Source organism: Acyrthosiphon pisum, chromosome A1, assembly GCF_005508785.2.
Source record: "Acyrthosiphon pisum isolate AL4f chromosome A1, pea_aphid_22Mar2018_4r6ur, whole genome shotgun sequence".
Classification (NCBI taxonomy): domain Eukaryota; kingdom Metazoa; phylum Arthropoda; class Insecta; order Hemiptera; family Aphididae; genus Acyrthosiphon; species Acyrthosiphon pisum.
In genome coordinates, this window is record NC_042494.1 from 127977137 (window position 1) to 128001299 (window position 24163).

Genomic DNA, 24163 nt, shown 5'->3' on the forward strand with positions numbered 1-24163 from the left:
TTCCCATAGGCACGGTCATAAAGGACATGGAGGGATAGATAATGTTAAATGTGTGCGCCCCACGGTTAAAGATATACGTATATAGTATATCTTTAACCGTGGTGCGCCCCTTTTGTTATTGATAACGACCGTCATAATCACGACTGACCGGTTTAAAATTTTAAACAATAATTATTGTTACAAAATAATCGTTGTTTACGACTGTTTTCGATTATTGTCCATTTGTAAGTTACATGTTACCTACAACTTGGAATTTAGAACGGTTTCAATATTTTTAATAATACAATAATACACTGTTAAACTCGTATTTGAAACGATAAGGCTACAATCGGATTGAAGTCATATCGTCCTATTATATATTATCACGTGCGTTGTGCGCCAAAGCTCGTCGATCTGTATTAATTATAAATTATAATTAATACTTTTTAACGTGCATTCGTTGCCTTTTCCTTAGTCCGCGGGCTGTTCACTCAAGGTTTGTAAATGTTGTCTTGTTTATTTTTTTTTTAATTTTTACAACACGTATAATGACGCCCAGCTGCACAAATTCCTATAATATGATGATACATGCGCATTGAACAATTTTTGTTAAGCAATAAATTCACTACGTTTTTAATGTATTTAAATTTTAAATTTGTGTATGCAGTGCAAAATAATGAACAATTGTATCAACTCAATTCCCCCTTTTTCACCTCATTATTTATATCTAAATTTTTCAAATGTATACCTAACAAAAAAGTGTCTCATTTCACTGTTGTTATTTTAGAATCATGAATACTTTTGAGATTACCCAGTCAATGAACTGGTACAAATCTAATGTCATGACTATGGACGATTGTGGAAAGCTAATTGCATATGGCTCAAGATCTATCATTGTATTAGTTAGTGGTTTGGATGGTAAAAGCGTCTATGATTTACAATATAACCGTCTTAGACTGAATACAAAATTGGGTTGTGGTCGTATTGGAGCTGTATCATTTTCTCCTAAAACTGATTTTTTAGAAGATGCACATTATTTGGCTTCTATAGATGAAGTTAATATTTACATCTGGAAAGTAAAAAGCATGGTCTGTGATCACATACATTCATTTGGAGTAAGTTGTTTTGCTTAAATTAGAATTGAATTATCTTGTTATAGTTAAATTGTTTTAAATTCAAACTGCAATAAAAAATAGTCTGTTACATTCGTATTTTTAGCTATAATTAATCATCGATAAATAATTGATCATTGATTTTTTCTCATATAGAATAAAAAAAGTAAGAACATAACTCTGGTGGATGTTACATGGTTGTATGGATGTTTAACCGTTGTAGCATTGTCAGATGCTGGGACTTTACACAAGTGGGATATTCAAGCATTAACAATGCGTAATTATACGTTAGATATTAAAGCATCACCTTTAACATTAGCAGCTTGCCCTCACAAAAAGAATTTAGTTGCTATAGGATGTAAAAATGGTCATCTATTTGTCTATGACCTAACTGGTATGGATAAATGATAATTCAAGAAATATTTAGAAATTTAGAGTTTACATTTTTTAGGTGATGGCAAATTATTACACAAATTGCATTACCATGAAAGAAATATAAATTCATTGGCTTGGTGTCCAGTTCCTTATAGTCCATTGAATTCTGATCAATCTGTTGAACCTTTATTACTAGCATCAATAGCATGTGATAGAACTGGTTTATGTATAAGTCGTGCTGGTTTAGATATGTTTAATGAAACTACCATTGCATTACCTATGAGACCAATGAGAAAATCTACATTCAGGTATATATAATACACTTTTATTGTTTTTCTTACACTTTTTTACCTAACTGCTGTTTTGGAATACATATTTAACATGTTCACTGCGGATGACGCCAAATGATGTCATTTTACACAGTTCACTTATGCTGAATGACGCCAATTGGCGTCATTCCCCTTGTTATTAAATGCACTATAATTTGGTCAGCGTTACGATTAATTTTTTTGTTTTTCGACAGCGTCTTCTATAAGCATTTTTTCATAAACAAGTGCAAACCGTACAATGATATTTTAATTTTTCAATTTTTAGGAATTTTTTTTTTAAAACTCCAATTTTTTTCAGCGTCACGCTTAAGTACACACAAATATCATCTGCAGTGAACGTGTTAAATTTATACAATTTGACTTTTATAAATGTAAGACTATTTCATAATTAGATTTTGAATATTATATTTATTTTCAGAAATAAAAATAATTTAATTTGGAGCTGTGTTAAATGGATAAAACCTTCAATTCTTATTGTTACATCTGGTTTTGGAGAAATTATAAAAATAGAACTTAGACCAGATTTGGTATGTGGACCAATAGTGTCTTTGATTAGTGATTCCCACAAGGATATAATTTTTTCTATAGCATGTCCACGGTACGTATAACACTAAAATATAAACTGTTTCATTTGTGTAATCAATGGTATTTTTTGTAAATTAGGGAATCAACCAATCTTTATTTATGGTCATCGTGCATGGGTAGAAAATTAATTCGAACTCCCTTACTAAGGAGTAAAGAAGAGACCCCCGAATTACCATTGGAAGTTCCAACGCTTGGTGGTTTTGTGTATTGTTTTTCACTATCCCCAGTTAATTCAGCTGAGTAAGTATGCGACAAATATACCATTTATATTATTTTGTAGCATAATATAATATATTTTATACTTTCAATCATAATTAGCTTTGCATTTGGTCTTGGCGATGGAAGAATTTATTATTGGAATGTATCTAACAAACGTCAATTAGAACTAATTACACTGAGTCAATCCGTAGACTCAAAAGTCTTATCTGTAAGTTAGACAGATTAATTTAGAACTTTTCTTACTAAAATATTGGCTGCCTGGTTAACTAGAAATATACAATTAATTAATATTATTTTAATATAATTTCCTTTTAGTTAGCATTTCATCCACAAGACGAAGGTTTGTTAGCATATGCTACAGGTGATGGACGTGTTGGAGTTTTTAATTTAACAAAAAAAAGGAATAATAATAATTTGTTAAAAACTGTACTTGCTAATCCAATTTACCGGTTATGTTGGGCACCATTTCCAAATACGAAAATGGTTAATGATGCAAAACTTGCTCTTTATGCAGTTGGTAATGGGCAAATTGTAATTTATAATGACATGAGTCTTTGGACAGGTAAGTCATATTATGATATTAAGCTTATAAATAAACCTAAAAAAATGTTGAGAAAATAATTAAACTTAACCTGGTTGAGAGAATGCCATTCCCCCCTCCCTATGTCTTATCTATTTTAACAATTGAAAAATGCTCAAAACTTGCCTTAAAATTAAAATATCATAAATTCATGAGGCCCTATTCTTACTTTTTAATTTAATAACTTCAATCAACTTCAATATTAAAAATCACAGAATAAAATAGATTACTCTGAACTTATAATTTGGTATGCTACACATTAGTAAGGTGGAAACAATCAAACAACTAATACGGGTGTGACAAGATCTTCTAAAAAATTCATTTTTTAGTATATACAGCCGATTTTTAAGAGGATGGATACAGGGAATTTTAAATGTAAAATATTAAATACTGATTAAAAATAATGTGCAAGTGGTTCCTTGTCAATACAATTGTTGGTAGTTTCAAAAATTAAATAGAGACTCGGTTTTGTATGAAAATGAACTAATTAAGGTTACAGATTTTGATGTATGATTGTATTATGATTAGTCATATCTAAGAAACCAAATGTATAGATAATAAAGGAGAAAACATTTTTCTGTTGTATCTTTTTTATTTTTAAATTATGTTGTAAAAACATAAATAACTGTTTAATATTTATTATGATATAAGAAAATAAAAATACTACTACACAACTAATATTATTTTTATAGTGTATAAATATAATTTTTCAGCTGTGACTTGACTTGTAGTAAAAAAAAAACATATATTTCAGATCCATTTCATTTAAAAGATTATACTCAATTTAATGAAATTGAAGATAAGCTAACAACGCCCGTTAAACGTATTGAAATGGCTTGGAAACCAAATTATGATGTGGTTGCAATAGGAAATTCAAATGGGTATTTTGAATAATTAAAGCACATTTATTACCTGACAGTTTTTACATTTTAATTTTGTTATAGGAGCATTTATTTATTAGATGGAAATACATTAAAACTTAAACATGTAGTGAATGGTCATGATCAATCTGTTGAGTGTATTATCTGGCATCCAACACATGTAACTTCTGATTATAGTGAAGAATCCAAATATAAAAATTATTTTGCATCAAGTTCACACTGCATTAGAGTCCATCAACTTAACGAAGGTACTTCTTATTTACGATCTTTGTTTAAACTATTTATTGTTTAATTTAATTTTTCAGATTGTACGCCGTCATTGGTTGTTGAATTTAAAGGACACAAAGAAAAAATCAATGAACTAGCATGGAGTCCTCATCATAATTTAATACTTTTGAGTTGTTCAAATGATTTTACTGCCAAAGTATGTTGATTTTTGCCATATTATTTAAATTAATAGGATTATACATAATTTAAAAAATGTATATAAATATATAAATGTGTATACCTCAATGTTAAAACTATTAAATAATATTTATAATGATATAATTTACTAAAAGTGCTGTTGTCATCCAATATTGTAGTAAATTAATACTAGGATTTCATCATTGAGCCTTTTGAATTTTCATGGGCAATTTTAATATATTATAGAATAATTAAAATATAATGTTTAAATGATTTAACAAGTGGTCCTAATGGCACCCAACTACTTTACAACAGGTAGGGCAAAATTAACCACCTATTAACATGTAAAAATACATTACTAAAAGTAAACAACAAGCAAACATATTTAATTATAAAATTTTATTTTATTTATTTATATTATTTATAATTTTTTGTTTTACTGTTTTTGTATATTATTGCTATTAAATGTATTTACTATAAATAACATTCAAAATTTAATATTTGGTTTCTTAAATTAAAATTTTAGTATCTTTAGTATATATATTTGTAATTTCAGGTATGGAATGTGGAAAAATGTACACTTATTGGAGTTTATTCTAAACATTTATCCACTGTGTTGTGTGGAATATTCTCACCTTGTGATGCTGATATAGTATTTACTGGCTCTGCTGATCACTCTATCCATTCATGGCGATTATCAAAAGATTTACACAATTATACAACTGAGTTCAAAAGTAAAATGAATGCTTATAAATATTTATTATTGTTTACTAGTATTGGGTTATCAAATTGACAATATTTTTATATTTTAGAAAATCAAGATACTCCTAATATTGTTAAAGAAAAAATTGTTACAAAAGTTGCTGATAATTCTACGACTGGTATTTATTTAGTTTTTACTATATTTCTAACAACATAGTATAACACATTTTAAAATATTGTCTTTGGTCGGAATTTTATGTACTTCAAGGTAATACCTATGACATCTTAAGATGTTATCTAATTCTATAAATTTAAAAAGAAAATAATATAATCTCATTCACTAATAAATCTTAGATATTGCCTTGTAATTAATCTATACTTATACCCCATTTCCAAAGAAAATACCCACATTCTGTGCATTTCAACTGACATCTATACTCTATTCACAACAAGAATAGTTTGCATTCATGCTTCGTAATTGAGCTTGGCACTGCAATCGAGTGGCTGATTTGTTAACTATTCGATAATAGTGATAATTTTGGAGGCATCTGTAGCGGGGATTGATGCGCGAACAACAATGGCTTTCGTCAGCTGCCGGGTCTGTTCTTATTCTGAATAGAGTATACAGCAATATTGATGTCTAATAATCACTTGCCACACAATAATCCCAGAATGCATCGGTATAATTGTACAGACTTGTCTGACCTGATATTGTAGCCAGGAAATACTGGGTGTTATGTGCTGAAATATGCTCAGTACCAGATGAAAACCCATCTGCAGCCTGGGTATTCTCTTTTGAAATAGAGGAAATAAGAGTATTAAAAAACATGCTCTACATTTTAGTGGATTTTATATGTCAAAACTATCTGAGTTTTAATACTTAAATGAGAATCACTTATTATGACACTGGTTGTTATATTTTTTATTGGGCCATAGATGTAATATATAATTATTAATTATTTGCTTTTAGGTATATACTATTAATTATCAAACTTCCATTATCGATTAGTTTAGTACAGAGGTTCTCAAACTCATACCTACTTTTGAATGTGACTGGTCTGCAATATTCATTTAGCATATTCAAAAAAAAAGTGTTTGAGAACATCTGGTATAATGTATCATAACTTAATTGGTCTTTATTTATATTTATTGTAATTACAGATTCAAGCAAAGAACAATCAAATAAAATTCAACAGTTTCCATTATCAAGTTATGAACTTTTTATTGGAAAACATTTAGAAAAAGCTGTAGATAAATTTATCAATTCAAAGTATTTAAACAATGTGTCAGTAGATGAAGAAATAAATTATTTGGCATTTTTTGGTACAAATACTGAAATGAAACAGTTTTTAGTTAATGAATGTAAGTTAAAAAATTATTAATACTAGAATGTTGTAATTGTGTGTAACCCATAATTTTTTGAAGTTGAAGTCAAACCATCATGAAATTTTACGTTAAAATTTGAAATAAATCATGAATTAAATCTAGGGATTCCTGCCTGAAGCTATTCTTATATGGAACAGTGTTTAGAATAAAAATAACATTTTAATTTAAATTTAATTTACACAAATAATAGATTTTCTTGCCAAACATAATACTGATATACCGTATGTTCACTGGCTTGGAAATACACAATTTCTTGGCAGACTTTGGGATTAGTTTTACAAGCTAGGAGATATCTAAATAAGATATTTATCGGAACATTCCAAATATTTTAACCTCTCAGACGACCAGACCACAGTATGTGCATGTACAGTTCAACTTGTATTATTTTATAATAGTATTGATTATATATAAATAATCAGTAAATATTATTTAATAAAAAAATAAATACAAGCTATACTGATCATGTGGAAATCTAGAGGGTAAAAAATTTGAAATGTTTTTATAAATGTGTATATTAATCAAGCCATGAAATTGAGTGTTTCTTATATTGTTATCAGAGCCAGCTTTAACGTGAAGGAATGTCTGGGGCAAATTGTTTTAGTCAAGGCCTTAGAATATATTATTTTTTTATAGCATGAGGCCCAAAATGTTATACAAGTGCGAGAGACCTGGTGCAGGGGCTCCTAATGTTATACACACGGTGTACATTATAGGCAACATTTGGAGTACAATATTATGGCTTACTTTGTAGTAATTGTTATGTATTTTAATGGTAAATTTGTATATAGTACATCGAGCATATGATACCTGCTCTTAATTTTTGTGATGGCATTTATAATAATAATTATGACTAAAAGTTTTAACTAGTTATTAGTATTTTAGTTAATTATGATAATAATTTCCAAATTCTCTTAATAATATGTAAAAATGTAATTTACTTAGGCTTATATATAGTTTAAATTACTTACTATTTTTTATAAAATTGTAAGAGTTCTAACATTTTAAAGTCTTATTCATAAGAATAACAAATTTAAATAACTATACAATTAATTAATTTTTTTTGTGTAGACAGTGCATTAAGAAAAAAGTCTTCAAATCAAATTATTCCTTGTATGAACAATATAAATATATGGGGTCAAAACTTAGAAGGTTATTTTAAGGATGCAATTGCAACAAAAACTATCAGTGATTGGATGATAGCTGTTGCCCCAAGTGTTAGTTATGAGTATGTGCTATTATATTTTCAAATGGATGAAAATGTCAATATTAAATTTGTATATTTATATATATAGATTATGGACTAAAATGTGTGATGTATATGCCAGTCAACTAGAAGATGTTGGAGAAGTTACTAAAGCATCAACATATTTAGTAGCTATAAAAAAATATGATGAAGCTGCAACGATGTTACTAAAAAATAATTTGTTCCGCGAAGCTTTAGCAGTCGTTAAGAGCCAAGATAAGCAAAATGATGAGATTGTATTAGAAATAACTAAAAAGTGGGGTGAATACAATATTCTTCACGGGCATCCCAAAGAAGCTGCTCATTGGTTAGAATATTTTTATAAATCTAATATTAAAAATTATATGTTTATTTAAATTGTTAAATTATGAAATTATTTTTTAGTTTTCTGAGTATTGGTGATACGCGAAATGCTATTTTATGCCTTATAAAAATTAAGCAAGTTAAAGAATTGTCATTAGCTGCCAAGTTAGCTAGGTATATAGATGAAGATATGGAAGAGTCATTGGTTGTTAATTTATTGAAAACCGAATATTTTAGACATCATACATGGAATGAAGCTAGAGAGCTTCTAAAAAATCATCCTAAACTTGATGTAAGTTATTTTCATTAAGTTAGAGATACTATACTAATATTACCCTAAACAATGCATCAATAAGTTATATTATTTTCTTTTTAGTAAATTATTAATGAAATTAGTTTTTCAAAAAATAAACTTCAAATGCTTTTTTTGACAGTTTGTCTAGAGATGGTAGCAGATAATGTAATTGTTATATATTTATTGTATTTGCATTGTGAATGCATTAAACATTTTGGTTTTGCTATTAGTTATTATAAATGTATAACCTCTTTTCATTAGGTGCTATCTTAAAGGAGCACAAAACACAAAATGAAGTGAGCAACTTTAATATGTATCTTTATACAGTTATATCGAGTCCGACCCAATGACTTCTCCCGGCAATTATAAATACCAAACTAATATCTCCTTAAATACAATTTTTTTTACATTGAATTTTGACCAAAACATTTTTTTTTGCGGTCTGTGCTCCTTCAAGTTAATATATTTATCCATGATTATATTAAATATTAAAATTATTTAAAAATATAAATTAGTTAAGTTATATTTGCATCTCATTTTAAATTTTGTTTTAAAATTTCATGGTGATTGTTTTTTTTTTCAGTATTTAAACATGTGGACTGGTGTTCATGAAGCAATGTATGAGTTAGATCCCAAAGTAACTCATATTATAATTAAAAACTGGATTTGCGCTACACCAAACGAGGAAAATTGTTCAATTTTAAATTATATTTTGGAGCATGTAGAGAATAAACCAGATTATTATGACAAATTACTAAAAATAGTGGGGTCAGAATTCATTTCTGATGCTTCACTTTTGATGCCAATGGTAAAGTAAATTATTTTTTTGTGTATAGAAACATTGTTTTTTTATTTTTTTTTTTTAAGTGGTCTTGCTACCACTGTTATTTGTTAGTAGTAAATTATTATTATCGTGAGTGAAAATCAATGTGAAAACCACTCTCGTATGTGCATACACATGTCAATAACTCGATAATACTATAATATTCATTTTACTACAACTTACTTATTGTTTAGACAAAATTAATGTTAGTTAACGTTGTCCGATTTTGTTTCTAAAAAAAATATTGAATTCAGCAGGAAAATTTCTGAAGATTGTACGAAACATTTTTCGTATGAAGTACTTTTCTTTCTTTTTATTTTTATTTTAATTATGATTTTAAAATTTCATATTTTAAAGTTACAGCTAACAATAATATAAGTGTCAATTTTTATAAAGTGTTCCATACAAATTATTGACAATTATCTGTAGAGCTCAAATTTTTTTCCAAAATTCCAAAATCGGACAACTTAAACTAACTTTAATTTTGAAAAATGTATGGTCTTTTGGGCTAAAATTGACAGAAGTAGCGAGGCCTCTTAAATACACAGGTAAATTTACAAGTTGACTCAAAACCAATTTTTAGAATTTTTTATGTAGTTGGGAAATGGATTTTTTTATATTTATGTAGAATTATATTTTTCTATACCTAACTATTGTTAGTTAAAAAAGTTTCTTGTATTACTATAAATTGAACTTAATATGATAAAATGGAATGAAAATAAAACAACTATAAGTCTTATAGACAACCCGACAGACAGGCAATTCGCTTTAAATAATGTTGTTTCTCTCTAATAATTATTATTAATTTTCTTTTATAGATTACTGTATTCTTAGCGGGCCAGTTCTGTTTAATAGCTTTACAGTATCAAAAAACTGGAATGTTCACTTTAGATTCTCAAACGCGTTTAATAAAATGTTTTGCACTTGCATATAACTATGAAACAGTGTATACAGATTCCAATTCAAAATTTAATAAGATCCTTTCTAGATTGATTATGTGGATTTTCCCTAAAGGTAATCATCTATATTAATAAAATTATCTTGATAAATCATGTTATTTTGTTTTTATTTCTATTTATTATTTTAGGACCTTTAACATTGGATTCATATGTACATTTTGAATTGAACGACAACTTGATAAAATCAATCCGAGCTTATTTATGTTATACTTGTTTTTCATGGTTGAAACCTTTGTATACTAGTATAAACAAAAAACTAAACTTGCCAGTTGATGAAGATATTTCTGACAATGAAAAATATTTCAGTGAAATTATTATTTTAACTCAACAATTTCAACAGTTACTTAACAATTATATTCATGATATAATGGATTTAGAAACTTCAAACTACTTTAAAGCTAAAAAAGAAATTGAACGCATAAATCAGTTACTGACTACTAGCTCTACTGAAGTTAACATTGGTGGTAAGTGTTAAATTATCTCTTTTATTTCTTTTTAGTATTTTTATACTTTTACTTAATTTTAATATAGGTTCGATAAATGAAGAGGTAATTGGATGTATAAAGTCAATAAAAAGTAAGGATGAAAATCAGAATACTGAGATTTTAGACAGTAAAGTAATAATAACTTCAGAAGCCAATGAATTAAAAGATGTGAAATCTTTAATTGAAAATATGAAAGAATGCAATATTGACAATATATCTAATTTTAACAAGTTAGAACACGAAGAATCAAATTCGCTTCAAAATAAAAAATTTAATAATCTACAAAATAATAATAATGCTAGTACAGATTGTGATATAGTTTGTACAAATGATAACCCTACAAAAATACATGAAATACATTTGGAAGAAAACAATTCTCTTGCAAACTCAAATGATTTGCTCGTTGAAAGAGAAACATGTAAAAAAGAAGTATACCAATTCTATCAAAATCTCAAATCAGAGATAAATAAATTTAATTTAAATGATCAGTCGCCTGTCAAGCATATTGCCCATTTAGAAATTGAAGCCTCAAAGAAAAAAGAACTTGAACAAATTGTGACAGAATTTGAAGATAAACGGATAAATTCTCCTAATCCGTTTTTATTTATAGCAGAGTTGAAAAAATTTATCCATGATCTTGATATCAACTTTAAATATGAAAACTAAAAAATGGCGCATCACTTGCCTTAAAAAAAATATTAATATTTAATCTGTGATACTACTGTTTTCTTATTAGTTAGTTAACTAATAATTATCTTATATTCATCTTTAAAAATTTAGGAATTATATATATATAATATATAACATGTAATAATATTAAGTATTCAATTAACTAAAAATATAAATTCTAATCTGTTTTTCTGGAATTACAGCAAATTAAAAATTAAAAATATTATATAATAATCACTAAGACTGATTAGTATTTATCAAGTTTTTTTTTTTGTTAATTTAAGTTTAAATTTGAAATAAATTAAATCATTTAAAAATTAATATAATTGTACTGTAGCATTTGTTAGTATTTTTCTGTAAACTGAATAAAATTCACTGATAATTCATGAATGTCAATCTGTATTTTATTGTTACATATTATATTATAATGCATAATTGTTTATTTAATACCCTGACAATAATAAAATGCTAATACAAAATGTTGGGAATTTGTCTTGTGCCGAGATGAACAAAGCGCAATTTAGTAGTACATTATACTTTTTTCATTCAGCATAATGCTACGATTGCAACTGAAGAAAAGTAGTAGCTATAAAGTCCATTATTTATAATATTAATTGATTATTGCATAAATAGTATTACAGACTAGTGAATACTGAGTAATAAATTCAACCATTCAAGGAATTACGTAAAAGAGTCTTATATAATGCTTTTAAATATGAATATTTAATCTTTCTAAAACAATTATAATATGACTTACACGCAAAAAGTTACCATTAACGAATCATAATGTTTCAATAGTTGCATTCAATATGGTAATATTGTATTATGATACACAAATACACTAATTATATAAATTTATTTATTTGTTTTATTTTTATATCATGCAATCTATACATATGTTATACAACAAATAGAAAACAATAAGTAAATATGATAAATAATGAGTATAAATCACATGAGTAACATGATTGGGGGGGAGAGGCTCATTAGCATTGCAACACCCTCATTGCTTGTTATATTTTAATTAACAGTTAAATAATGATTAAGAAGAAATTTGGTTTTTTTTTTTTTATCTTAATAGGCCACGGGACCAGTTATTTTTTGGGCGTCGTTTAGGGTTTTGGGTCATGATGAGACATATTTTTTAAATGGGTATTTGTGGGAGTCCAGTTTAGAATGGACTCGTTTTATTATGTGGTTGCTAGTAAGTTCCTTAACGGTTGCGATGTGAATTTCTGAAGGGAATTATTGCTGATGTACCTAGGTACCCATAAGCGTGCGCAGAATTTCTGGCCGGGTAGTCATACATAAGTACATAAAATGGTAATAATAAATAGGCTGACAGACCTTCGCTCAGAATCTTTTTTCGTATGCATTATGCAATGATTGATAAATCCCTGAATTTAAATTTTACACGTATATCACAGTGAAGTAAGTACCTACTATTAATGACAAAGTACGACGTACACGCTACACGTCTCCACACCTATTTTACAACAGAATGGTTAGGAAGATAAATATTTTTTTTTATTGCGTTTTTACCATATAATGTTCTTATAGTTATATTTTTCAAATTATATTTTTAACATAAAAATTACAAAAAAATGTACATGTTTTTTTTTTTACAAATTCAATACCTATGATTTTATACAAATATAACTAGTAACAATATAATTTTAAACAAATATAACAAATAAAAATATGATTTTATACAAATATAATAATTAACAATTAACAATATAATACAATCAAGATAATTAGGTATTACGTCTATAAGGATAACCGATAAATCGATAAACAAATTTCAGGATTTCGGCAAAACGGGTTTTTCGGCGGGTACATTGCTCGCCGATGATGAGCTTTATCATAATGGACCTCCAACCTACAACCCCCTTTATGGGTTGATGATCGTTTCACAAATCGTGCAAAGGTCTGAAACAAGTTCAGATTGATTTTTATTGTTTAGAATAATATAAAACCAAATATATAGACAGTGTGTTTAAAATAATAAACTTCGACTTTCAAAAATATTTTTTCTTACACCATAATATATATATAATTCGTGTGCAGTATATTATACCGTTCATGATATTTAAAAATAAAATATACATTTTCGTATACTATATTATTATGATGTACTATAAAGTGTACACGTATAATCGACGTTTAAAATAAAAATTAATTAATAGTTAAATTTAAATTTGATAAACAAAATATACATTATCATTTTGTATAATATTTAATCACTAGAGTACCATGATGATTTAATTTTTTTATCATAAAATGGGGTTACTTTTATATCACATTAAGAAATATAGGTATCAAAGTTTCCCACTACCTTGTGTAACTTTGATAGCATATTAAAAAGATTGATATGTCAAAAGATAACATCAGAAATTTAAAAATGTAAACGTTAAAATATTGATCATAACTAGCTGTAACTTGTATTTAATTTTGAGAGTTTTATCGTTAATACTACAGAAGTTATCCATAAAATAAAAAGTAAAATTGTCATAAAACAGTAAAAAGTTATCAAAGTTAACCCATTTTACGGTAATACATTTTTTAAAGAAAGCATTGATAACAATTTAAAAAAAAATAATCATTTATATACGTAGTATTCAAACGAATAAAACTTTGTTTCGTTTAATTAGAAGAAAAATGTTTTCCAACCATGTTTTCAGGTATTAATCATTCGTCATACTATAAAATACTATATATTATATTAGTAATTTGAATAACTGTTACATTTTACTTGCACGAATAGTCTTACTCGTTCACTTGTATTATGGTACTTTGGTGTATTTTAACTTTAAGTTTTAACGATCAATCAAAGCAATACAATTCAGGGAAAACAGACCAACGCGTCAGCGGTGTAGCGAAAAAGCCTATCCTAAACGCCGTGTGATCATAATATTGTAATTATGTTATGTGACTCAAGTTAAAATATTTTTTTCAGTTTCTACTTTCTATGATATTGCAACTGCCGTGTACTGAAGTATCCACCAGTGACAAATGATATTGTGTACGAATGCGACGAATACAGTCTACTAAGCGGTAATGGTATTCCGCCTATAAGACGTAGTCATATGAAATTATACTAGCATCTATTGTCTTCACTGGCCCAGTAAGCTAATTAATGTTCTGAAAATAATATATTAACTATAATATTATTTTCATTTAGTTTTAATTGTCTTTAATTTATTGAATTAATAAAATGAATTTGTTATTATTTATTATTTATTATTTTAATGGATTTTTTGCATAATTATACAATACTCATATTCATATTTTGTAATACAGACTACGCAGTTATTTATTAGAAGTTAAGATATACCTACCTAGTTAGTATACTCATATGGCATATCATAAATTATATAGTAATTTGTCATTTTAGCACCTAATTGTGAATGAAATAATGATGAAATTCATCCAGTTATCAATATTAAGAGTTATTTTTATCACAAATTCCACTTAAGGGGTAGTCTGTAGTTATCCATCTGCCTTTCACCACTATGATTTATATAATACATTCAAAACCCCTTTGGTGGTATATAGCAAATGATTTAAGCACTAAGATATTAGTGAAAATGTAGAAAATGCTAATATAAACATTCAGTGAAATTTTCAAGTTTCTACAATCACTCGTTTTTAAATTACAACAAAATAAGATAATCGTTACGTAAGAAATCGAGTAAATATCAAATGTTGTAAAAATATGAATTTCAAACGCTCATAAAAATTTAATTTGAGTTTCTTATAGACATTTTTTTTTTGATAAAGGTAGATTATCCTATAAAGAATCTTGTATTACATTTTAAAATGTTAGTTCTAAAAAGAAAAATTTTTACGAATTATTAACTCAAAATAATTTGCTAATTTTCGTGATTTTTACATATTTTGTCAATTTTTGAACTTTAAATGCTAATTAAAAAAAACTGTGACTAAGGATTTTTAATATTGTTCAAATGTCATTGTAACAATATAGTAGGAGCCTTGTATTAAATTTTCAAGTATTTTTCCTCAAATAATAAAGTTTTATTGACATTCCTAGAAATAAAAACTAATTAAATTGGAAACTGAAATTGTCTGTAAACAGTTCAAAACAAATCAAAATATTTTTAAAATTTTATCATGTATAGAAAATGGAAATATAAACAACCGGTGAAAATTGCATGTATCTACAGTTATTCGTTTTAAAGTTACACCAAAAACCAAAATAAATTTTCTCGAAAACAGATTTTGCGTAAAAATTCCCGTTTTTCCTTAATTTTTCTTTTGTTTTTCCCGGCGCTTTTGAAACCTATTGGGAATTTTAATTTTTACCCCCCAAAGTACCAACTAGATTCACTTTCCTATCAGAAATGATACTGTGGAAGAAAATCTTAAAACTTTTACTGCCCTAAAAAGTAAAAGGTGATGACAGACACAAAAAAAAATAAAAAAAAAACACACATCATTGTAAAATCAATACATTCATCGTTCCACTCAGAATCTAAAATGTGTCCGGTTGTCCTGTGCAGAGAAATGAAGAATTCAATTTGTTTTAAATGATTTTCAAAATGCTCAAGAATATCCAATGAATACTAAATTAAAAATTATAAATTAGATCTGAGTAGTAAATATGAGAAAATATTCCCCGAAATAAAAATCGATTATTTTCCACAATATCATATACCTATATAATATACACGTCATATGAAAGTACAAAATTCATCGTCAAACACGACGTAAGTATAATTTTTATTACTAACATTCAAGTCCTGACAGCGTGACGAAAAGTATTGTAAATCTATCACATTATTATGTTACCTACGCATAGTCAGGCACGTACAAAAAAAAAATGTAGGGGGGTTCATAGTAGATTTCTGGAGGGTTCATAATCTATATACATAATTAAATTACACAACTATTTATTTTGGTTTACCCCCCCCCCCCCTGTATACGTGTCTGCCCGGCCTACACATAGTAAATACAAGAAAAAAGGTATTCAAAACTATAATATTGCTTATATTATGTATACCTATGTTTAAAATATTATATTATGAATTACAGTTTATGTAAGTTTGACAAATATGAATGAATAATATCGTGTGGTTTTCTACGATACATCCCGACATTCGGATGTTGGAAGGCTTTGCCGGTCCCCAAATTTGGATAATCTAAAATTATACGCATAAGCCTATATTACGGCTTTCAGCTTTGTGCCTTTGTATAGTATAGATTTACCCTGTATAGAGTACCTTTAGCATGATATAATTAACGTAGTTCGTTACTTAGTTATGTCATGGCATTTATTTGCTTTAGTTCCAATGTTTTGAAGTTCGAATTGAAGCGCGGGGATGCGGGATCAGGATACTTGAATAACTTAGTTCACTTAATTTTAATAGCTTAATTATAATTTATAGCTGATGAACATACGGTAATTTCGATAGCAACTATTGGTAGCAACTTTTTAATTTCATGCTCTTATCAAAACCTTATCATTTTTCAAACAGGTGCTTATCACTGGAGAAAATAATTGATAATTACAGAATTTATTTGAGATTTTAATTTTTAACATTACAATTTAAAATGTACAAAATTGTTTTTAATAATTTAATTTATTATGTTATTGAATTTTGATTATTGTTTATTACATGCTAAAGAGTAAAGATATGTTTGTCAATCATTTATTTTTTTAAACTTGATTTCACGTTTAATTTTAAATATTATCTGACATAATACTAATTTTCTAAAAAGAAAATCAAGTTTTCCTAAGTTAAAAAAAAAATATTAGAATACCTACATAGTTTTCGAAAATTAATTCTTACTAATCTTAACCATGGCAAATCCACCAAGTAAACCACCACGGGGTATTAAGACTCCAAAGGAAACTGTGAGTTCTTATAATTTAAATTATGTACTTATGGACTATAAGTTATATCAAATATTTCTCACTTATATTAATATATTTGAATACCAATATAAAAAATATTTAGATTGTACTAGTATTCCTTTTAACATCTAAGTTTTATTTTGAGCTCAATAATTGTTAATTAATAATGAAGTTTTAAAACATAGTATGCAGATAACCTGTGAATTATCAACATGGCATAATAATATGTGCCTTAAGTGTAAAGATGTTGTTTTGATAAATCTTAACCTAGTGAATACAAGACTATTTTCCATCTATAATTATACTATATACAGAGTTTGCTTTAAAGGTTTACTTATCTAAATTGATGGAAAATTTCAATAACCTTAATGTCTTAATAACCAAATGGACCTTAATAATAATTTTCATTTTTCTTTGTATAAATTGTTAATTGAAATCATGTTAATTGTTTATTTTAATTTTTATAGAGCGGATTACTAATGACCATGATTCGAGCATTGTCTGCAACTGAATCTAATGAACATCGTGAAATTGAAAAAACTGCTTTGGAGAGAGAATATAAGCGATGTGATCAAAAATTAGAGGAATTGATCTCTATGGAACATCAAAATCTTGCTCGTGTTATGCATTTATTTACATCAGTGTCTAGTGAAATTAATTTATCTAGAGAACGAGTTCATGCTGCTAAGCAGAAGCTTCTTGCATGTAAAACTTTGTTACGATGTAAACGGGATGAACTAAGAAAATTTTATGTTGAGAGTATTGAGCAACATCATATGTTAACACAATTGACTCAAATGTAAGGAATCCATATAAATTGCTGATTCTTATATATAATAATTAAGTATATGATATAATATATTTTATTTAGTGAACAAATTAAAGAAGTGCCTTTTCAATTGAACATGTTAGAATCAAAAAATCAATACTTACAATGTACTAAATTGTTGATGGAAACATTACAAATAAGTAATAATGATTTGAAAAATATAGATGCATTAAATGAATTGAGAGTGGAACTGAAACACAAAAAACAAGTAATATAAATTAAAATAGAGTTATAACTTGTATTATAACTATGATGTCTTTCCTCCTTCACTAATAATTTGTTTTTTTATCTTTGAACGTATTTTATGATTTTTTTACCAATATAATATATAAGATTTACCCCTATGTTTAATAGTATGCTAATTATACAAATAAAAAATAAAGATTAAAATAACACAACAACGAGAAACCTATAATTTATGCATTTAATATTTAATATATTTGTTATCAGGCTCTATACAATAGATTATTGGACGAATTAATGAACCATATATATGTTATTTCACCACAATCAGCTAAATCATTTCGTCGTACTGGGTCAGATGGATATAATTCCTCATTTGGTCAAAGTACAAGAAGATCATACAAATATATACCACAAATTACTACACACAAGTAACTAAATTAATTTAGGCATACATTTGTTTATTTATTTATTTTTTAAATTTATTACAGAGACATTTTAAATGATAATAATGAGACTGATATTAATGAGCTTGATACTGAAAAATTTGTCCCCATAGCTGTTGAGTGCCTTGCCATACTTTTTAAGTTAAATGATACAATTGAAGTGAGTACTATAGTCCGCGACATGAAAAGTGGCACCTGCCCGTCACGAACCTATCAGCAGTTTCGCCTCAGTGATTCACATTACGAGCGGGTGTCTGGCACTGCGTCCCCCGCGCTGTATGTGGTATAGGTTGAGAACCAATGGCTAACGGGTAGGGAAGCAGCAACGGGTCGCGGTGCACAGGGGCCACTTTTCGTGTCACAGACTTTAATAGTTTTATTTTCAATAATTAATTCAATTGTATTAAATTGTGACTATATATTATATTGTATTTCAGAAATTGAAATCTACAATGCAAACACAATTAGTTGAAATTGTTGAAAAAACTACAAAACAAATATCAACAACAAATCAATCAAAAAATGCTGGAGAACAATTAGTAACTTTAGTAAATGGAGTCATTTTACAATTTTATTCGGTTGTTGATGCACACCAGTTGTTTTTGTGCAGCTTGGATAAGGTAGTTGATCAACAACTATTAGCCAATGTCAATAAATATGATCTTAAATATGTTTGGGAAAATATTGAGTCTATTGTAAGTAAACTATTAATATAATTTTATATTCAGTGACTTCCAGTATTTGCTTTTTAAGATAAAAATAATATTAAAATCTTATTAAATAATGTATAAAAAGTATACATAAAAGTTGCATTTCATTAGATTATAATAGAGTTTTATGTTTTCAGGTGCAAATGTTCTTAAGTAATTATTTGGATGTAAATAGTCATTCGGATTTAGTTATAAAATCTACACCAATTTTTAGTAATATTGATCTGAATGTTTTTTTTTCAAAGAAAAAGATTCAACGGTAATTAACTATTTATTTAATTATTAATTTATGTAATACACATTCTAAATTTTAAAATAAATAATTGTTGTTGTTGTTTTTTTTTTTGTAGACCTAAACAGTGTCTTTTTAAGTTTTCAAATGCTTTTGAAAGTTCTTCTGATTTGTTAGAAGTAAGTATTTACTAGTATAATATATTTTGGTTTTCTGATTCAGTATTATTTAGTTATTAGAAAAGCTATATTACTTTACTATTTATTGGTTATTACTTATTACCCTTTAATAATGGGTATATGACTCCTAATGTATTTATATGTTTTTCATTTTATAAAACAGTAATAAAAATATTAATAATTGTATATATTTTGTAGAGACCTTTTACCAGTATAACACAGACACACACAATGATTTGTACTTCAAGTTCAGATAATATTATTTATATATATGAGCCACTCACAATGTTTATACAACAAATTGAACAATCAATGAATATGTAAGGGAGTCTTAGATTTTAATAATTATGTATAATGTTGTGTAGATTAGATTAAAATAACAAAACAAAAAATATACCTAAGTATGTTGAATACACTTATATTGAATACCTATATGAAGAAAAAAATGATTTCCAATTTATGTTTATTGAATACATATTGTTTACAAAAAATCTAAATTCTAATATTTTTGTAGGAGTACATGTACTTTAAGTTTATGGCTTAATGAATACATAAGAACAGTTTTTCTTGATCGTCAGCATAGTAAAGTAGCCACTACAGTTGAATCAATTACCAAGCAAGCTGATGCTTGGCATGCAATTACTACACCAGAACAAATGCAGGAGTTAATCATTTCAAGACCATTATTATCAGTATATAATTAAATAGAAAGTTATATAATTTTATTAAAATATTAATTTTAAAATTTTTTTGTTTTAGAGTACAGTAAGCATATGGAATAATATATGTCAAATTAAAAAGTTAGTCATCACCATGCCAGAATATGCATCACATTTCTTAATGATCATGGTTAGCATTAGTAGAAGCTATAAAGAAACTTGCGATAGCTTATTTACGTCCAATATAAAATCTTGCGATAATACTACCAAGCTAGTTAGTTATTTATGGATTCAAAAACATGATTTAGTTGACTATCTTAAGTAAGAACTATTGCCTATTATTAATTAAATATATACAAACATGTTAGTTACCGAGACTGTGTTGAATGGAATAAATATTTGTAAAGTATGCTTGTACATTGCATTTATGTGGCAAATATTTTCAAAATAAAGATTTAAATATCTATCTACTTATAAAAAACAAAATATACTATTTTGCAATAGTTACTAAACAATTTGGAATTATTATAAAAATTTAATTTAATTAACATTATTTAAAAAAAGCATAATATTTTATATAAGTATTTTTAATTATTAACGATTATTACTCTAATATATTGTATATTTGTATTACAAATCTCCACATTCCACGCAGTTCTAATCTTTAAAATAATATGCTTTTTAAATGCAATTTAATAAAATGTATCATTGGATCAAACATTCACTTAAAAACCAGTATAGAAAATCTATAAATTCTTTTTTTTATTTTATTAAACATTTTATTTATAATCTATGCAATACATTTTAGTACAATGGTTAAATTTGATAAAACTTATTAATAGGAGCTAGTGTTCATGGGCAGTTGCTCGGCAGTGTAACCCAATTATAAATTCTTAAATTAAGTAAATGTTGTTGTATAATATTTGAATAATATATTATACACATTTATCTGTCTAATCTTAAATATTATAAAAAATATGATTTTTTTATACATATTATATTGATAGAAATAATTCAAAAATAGTAATTAATAATTGCAGCTCAGTACATGAGTACAATATATAATCTAGCATAAATATTTTTTTCAGACAATCTCACAACTGGGTGAGAAGAGAATATGAAAATAAGTCAAAAAAAAGTTCATTGGATGAACTAAAACGATATACCCAAGAAGCTGATAAGTTGTTTGAGAACTTAGAAGGCAATGATTTTAAAGTAACCGGTGTTTCAGATATAAATCAACTTCGGTGTTTGGCACACCTCTTGGAAAGCATGGCAAGTTACACTGCTTTTCTAATAATTTCCTGTTTAAAATTATTTTATAATTTATCATAATAATTTGTTCTATGTAGGAATGGTTTGGAAAAAAATTAAATGAGATTTCAAATCCAGAATCAAAACATTATTTAGTCCCCAAACTGAACAATTCTAAAACAGACAATAACAATTTACCATTGTCACTAGTTGAAACTTTACACCAACTGGGTAAAGACTTCCAAGATATTTCAGATAATATACTTTTGTACCTTTATTTAGAAGTAAGTATTGTGATACCAGGAACACTTGTTATTCTGTTTGCTGTATGGTATTTAATTAGAAATTTGGTCACTATAATTTTAGTTGCATTCATATTTACTATCGCTTTCTCGATTGAGACCCAATACTGTCAAAAGCAGTTCAATAATCCATTTAAAATTAACCAGTTGTGTAACCATAAAGTAAAACCACATAGGACCCCATGATTTCTCCCGCCCACAGATATGTATACAGACCAAGCTTATAAGTCAAAACTTATTAGACTCTCCACACCCCATAACAAAATATTCTAGGCAATGTTTTCCCTTTAAGTTTATTGTTTTTGACATGAAATAAAATGTATTTTTAATCACTGATAAAGTACAAAATTATTTGTTCTAAATTTTTAGTAAACTTTAAAATGTATAACTACATAAATCTGCTTGTTTCCATGAGTTTTGCTATTATTGCAGTAGATACTTGGATGACATGTACATTTAAGCTTATATCATAGAATAACTATTCTGTGCTTTACTACTTATATGTCCATTATATGATACAAGATTTTAGTTTTGATAATAAATGTTTATACATAACATCTCAGAGAATAATCTATTAGTCAGATCTAGAGAATAGTCAATCAAATATTCAATCAATATATATGTACTATTTTTTCTTATTTACTAAAAAAATTTCATAAAATAAATACAACCAGACTAAAAAATTATAGTGGCTAACTCTCAAATTAAATATCTTTGTTTTATATAGAAGTAATAATTTAATAATTTATTTTAATTTGTAGGTGCGTGCTCAAAGTATTTACTACCTATTACCTAGTTTTGAATCAGCTATTGGAAACACAACTGAACCCAAAGTTTTGGATCTTAATCAATCTGTATCAGCATTGCATGAAGCTATGTTGAATGCAATTTCAAATAGTAAATCTCAATACATTTTTGAAGGACTTGGTGAAATTATGGCAAAAAGTTTAGTAAACCATACTCGTAATATAGAAATGATTGATGAAATTGCAATTAGAAAAAGAATACGTGATATTACAATGCTAAAATACAACATAGCTGCAATGTTAGGGGCATCTCAAGTTACTTTAGAAAAAACAGTTCATTATTATGAATTGTTACTCTGCACTCCAAAGGTAAACAAAATAAAGAATAAAAAAGTTTTAAGCATAAATTTGTACTTTTGTGTGTAGGAAATACTGGAAGAGATATTGGAAAAAGGAGCAACTTTCAGTGAAGCAGAATATTTAAATTTGCTTCAAATTGTTCATAGAAGTAATAAAAATGTAGAAGAAACAACTAGTTTGCAAAATGATTTAAAGAGATTATCTGATATTCTATCACAGACTAAACATACATTTTTAATATAATCATTTTATTCAAAAATTGTAACCATAAATAATATTATATCATATTTTTGTATAATGAACTGCTTATCTGTTTAGTATTTATTAAACTAAACAAATATATCACTGTTATGTAATTTTATATTAAAAAGTATTATAGTTTATAATGATATTCCTAGTTATTTATACACTAATTATTTATATATAAAAACATTTTTAAAATTGTACGTATTATTTTGTTTATAGTTTTTATTTTTCTACATTTATATAACTATATACAGGAGTACAGGACAAGTATTAAACATTTTAACTATAGTTATTGATTACATAATTATGTTCCAATCTTCATATTTTTTTTATAATTTATAGCTCCTAAATTAAAATATCTAGATATTCAGATTTCAGATGGATGTTCAGTCTGATGTTACATTGTTGCATATCAATGACATACCTATTGGCGGTTCATCGTGAGGAATTTGTTCAATGACTGACAAAACACACATAGGGTTGGCAATAGGTAGCCCTCGGTCCAAATCGCGGATCACGTAGGGGTAGGTAATAAATTGACAATCAAAAATATTTTATTTTAATACTGATTTTTTTCTTCATTATTTTTCTTGTTTAAGCCCTAAGGCAGGACCCCAAGATATAAGTTTCCTACCTTCGATCTAGAACACGGCCAGTACACAGGCTCATTGTACTTCAATGAACGATTTCAGACTCGGTATGCAAGCATGAATTCTAATAATTCATCATGCATGAGTTAGGTCGGTGGTAGAAGCAGTTCTTCTGTCAATCCAAAAAATTTAACCTTCGATACTTTGTTAATTGTTTAG

At 26.8% G+C, this 24163-nt stretch overlaps 2 protein-coding genes across 2 annotated transcripts; both read left to right on the forward strand.

The window, feature by feature from the left end:
• Positions 1-53: 53 nt before the first annotated feature.
• On the forward strand, positions 54-11726 carry LOC100569161 (gem-associated protein 5). The gene is made up of 21 exons (XM_003247771.4): positions 54-475; positions 767-1094; positions 1248-1485; positions 1543-1774; positions 2214-2393; positions 2459-2620; positions 2699-2807; positions 2915-3161; positions 3934-4060; positions 4124-4308; positions 4366-4484; positions 5022-5199; positions 5278-5346; positions 6329-6529; positions 7622-7778; positions 7846-8103; positions 8181-8391; positions 8978-9202; positions 10036-10231; positions 10305-10640; positions 10708-11726. The coding sequence occupies exons 2-21, from the start codon at positions 771-773 to the stop codon at positions 11325-11327; spliced, it is 4374 nt and encodes a 1457-aa protein (XP_003247819.1). The 5' UTR covers positions 54-475; positions 767-770; the 3' UTR covers positions 11328-11726.
• Positions 11727-16858: 5132 nt separating this feature from the next.
• On the forward strand, positions 16859-23558 carry LOC100160317 (exocyst complex component 4). Its single transcript, XM_001942557.5, has 15 exons — positions 16859-17208; positions 17676-18007; positions 18080-18245; positions 18488-18651; positions 18712-18826; positions 19104-19361; positions 19514-19635; positions 19727-19787; positions 19986-20107; positions 20302-20479; positions 20547-20767; positions 21535-21721; positions 21799-21984; positions 22764-23117; positions 23175-23558. The coding sequence occupies exons 1-15, from the start codon at positions 17155-17157 to the stop codon at positions 23349-23351; spliced, it is 2697 nt and encodes an 898-aa protein (XP_001942592.2). The 5' UTR covers positions 16859-17154; the 3' UTR covers positions 23352-23558.
• The last annotated feature ends 605 nt before the right edge of the window (positions 23559-24163 follow it).

Excerpts from the sequence above, each read along its gene's own strand:
- LOC100569161 (XM_003247771.4), top strand. The coding sequence starts at position 771 with ATGAATACTTTTGAGATTACCCAGTCAATGAACTGGTACAAATCTAAT. Across the intron at positions 2,621-2,698 it reads TCCCCAGTTAATTCAGCTGA|CTTTGCATTTGGTCTTGGCG; the intron begins GTAAGTATGCGA and ends AATCATAATTAG. Across the intron at positions 2,808-2,914 it reads TAGACTCAAAAGTCTTATCT|TTAGCATTTCATCCACAAGA; the intron begins GTAAGTTAGACA and ends ATTTCCTTTTAG.
- LOC100160317 (XM_001942557.5), top strand. The coding sequence starts at position 17,155 with ATGGCAAATCCACCAAGTAAACCACCACGGGGTATTAAGACTCCAAAG. Across the intron at positions 19,362-19,513 it reads GGGAAAATATTGAGTCTATT|GTGCAAATGTTCTTAAGTAA; the intron begins GTAAGTAAACTA and ends TTATGTTTTCAG. Across the intron at positions 19,788-19,985 it reads GTTCTTCTGATTTGTTAGAA|AGACCTTTTACCAGTATAAC; the intron begins GTAAGTATTTAC and ends TATATTTTGTAG.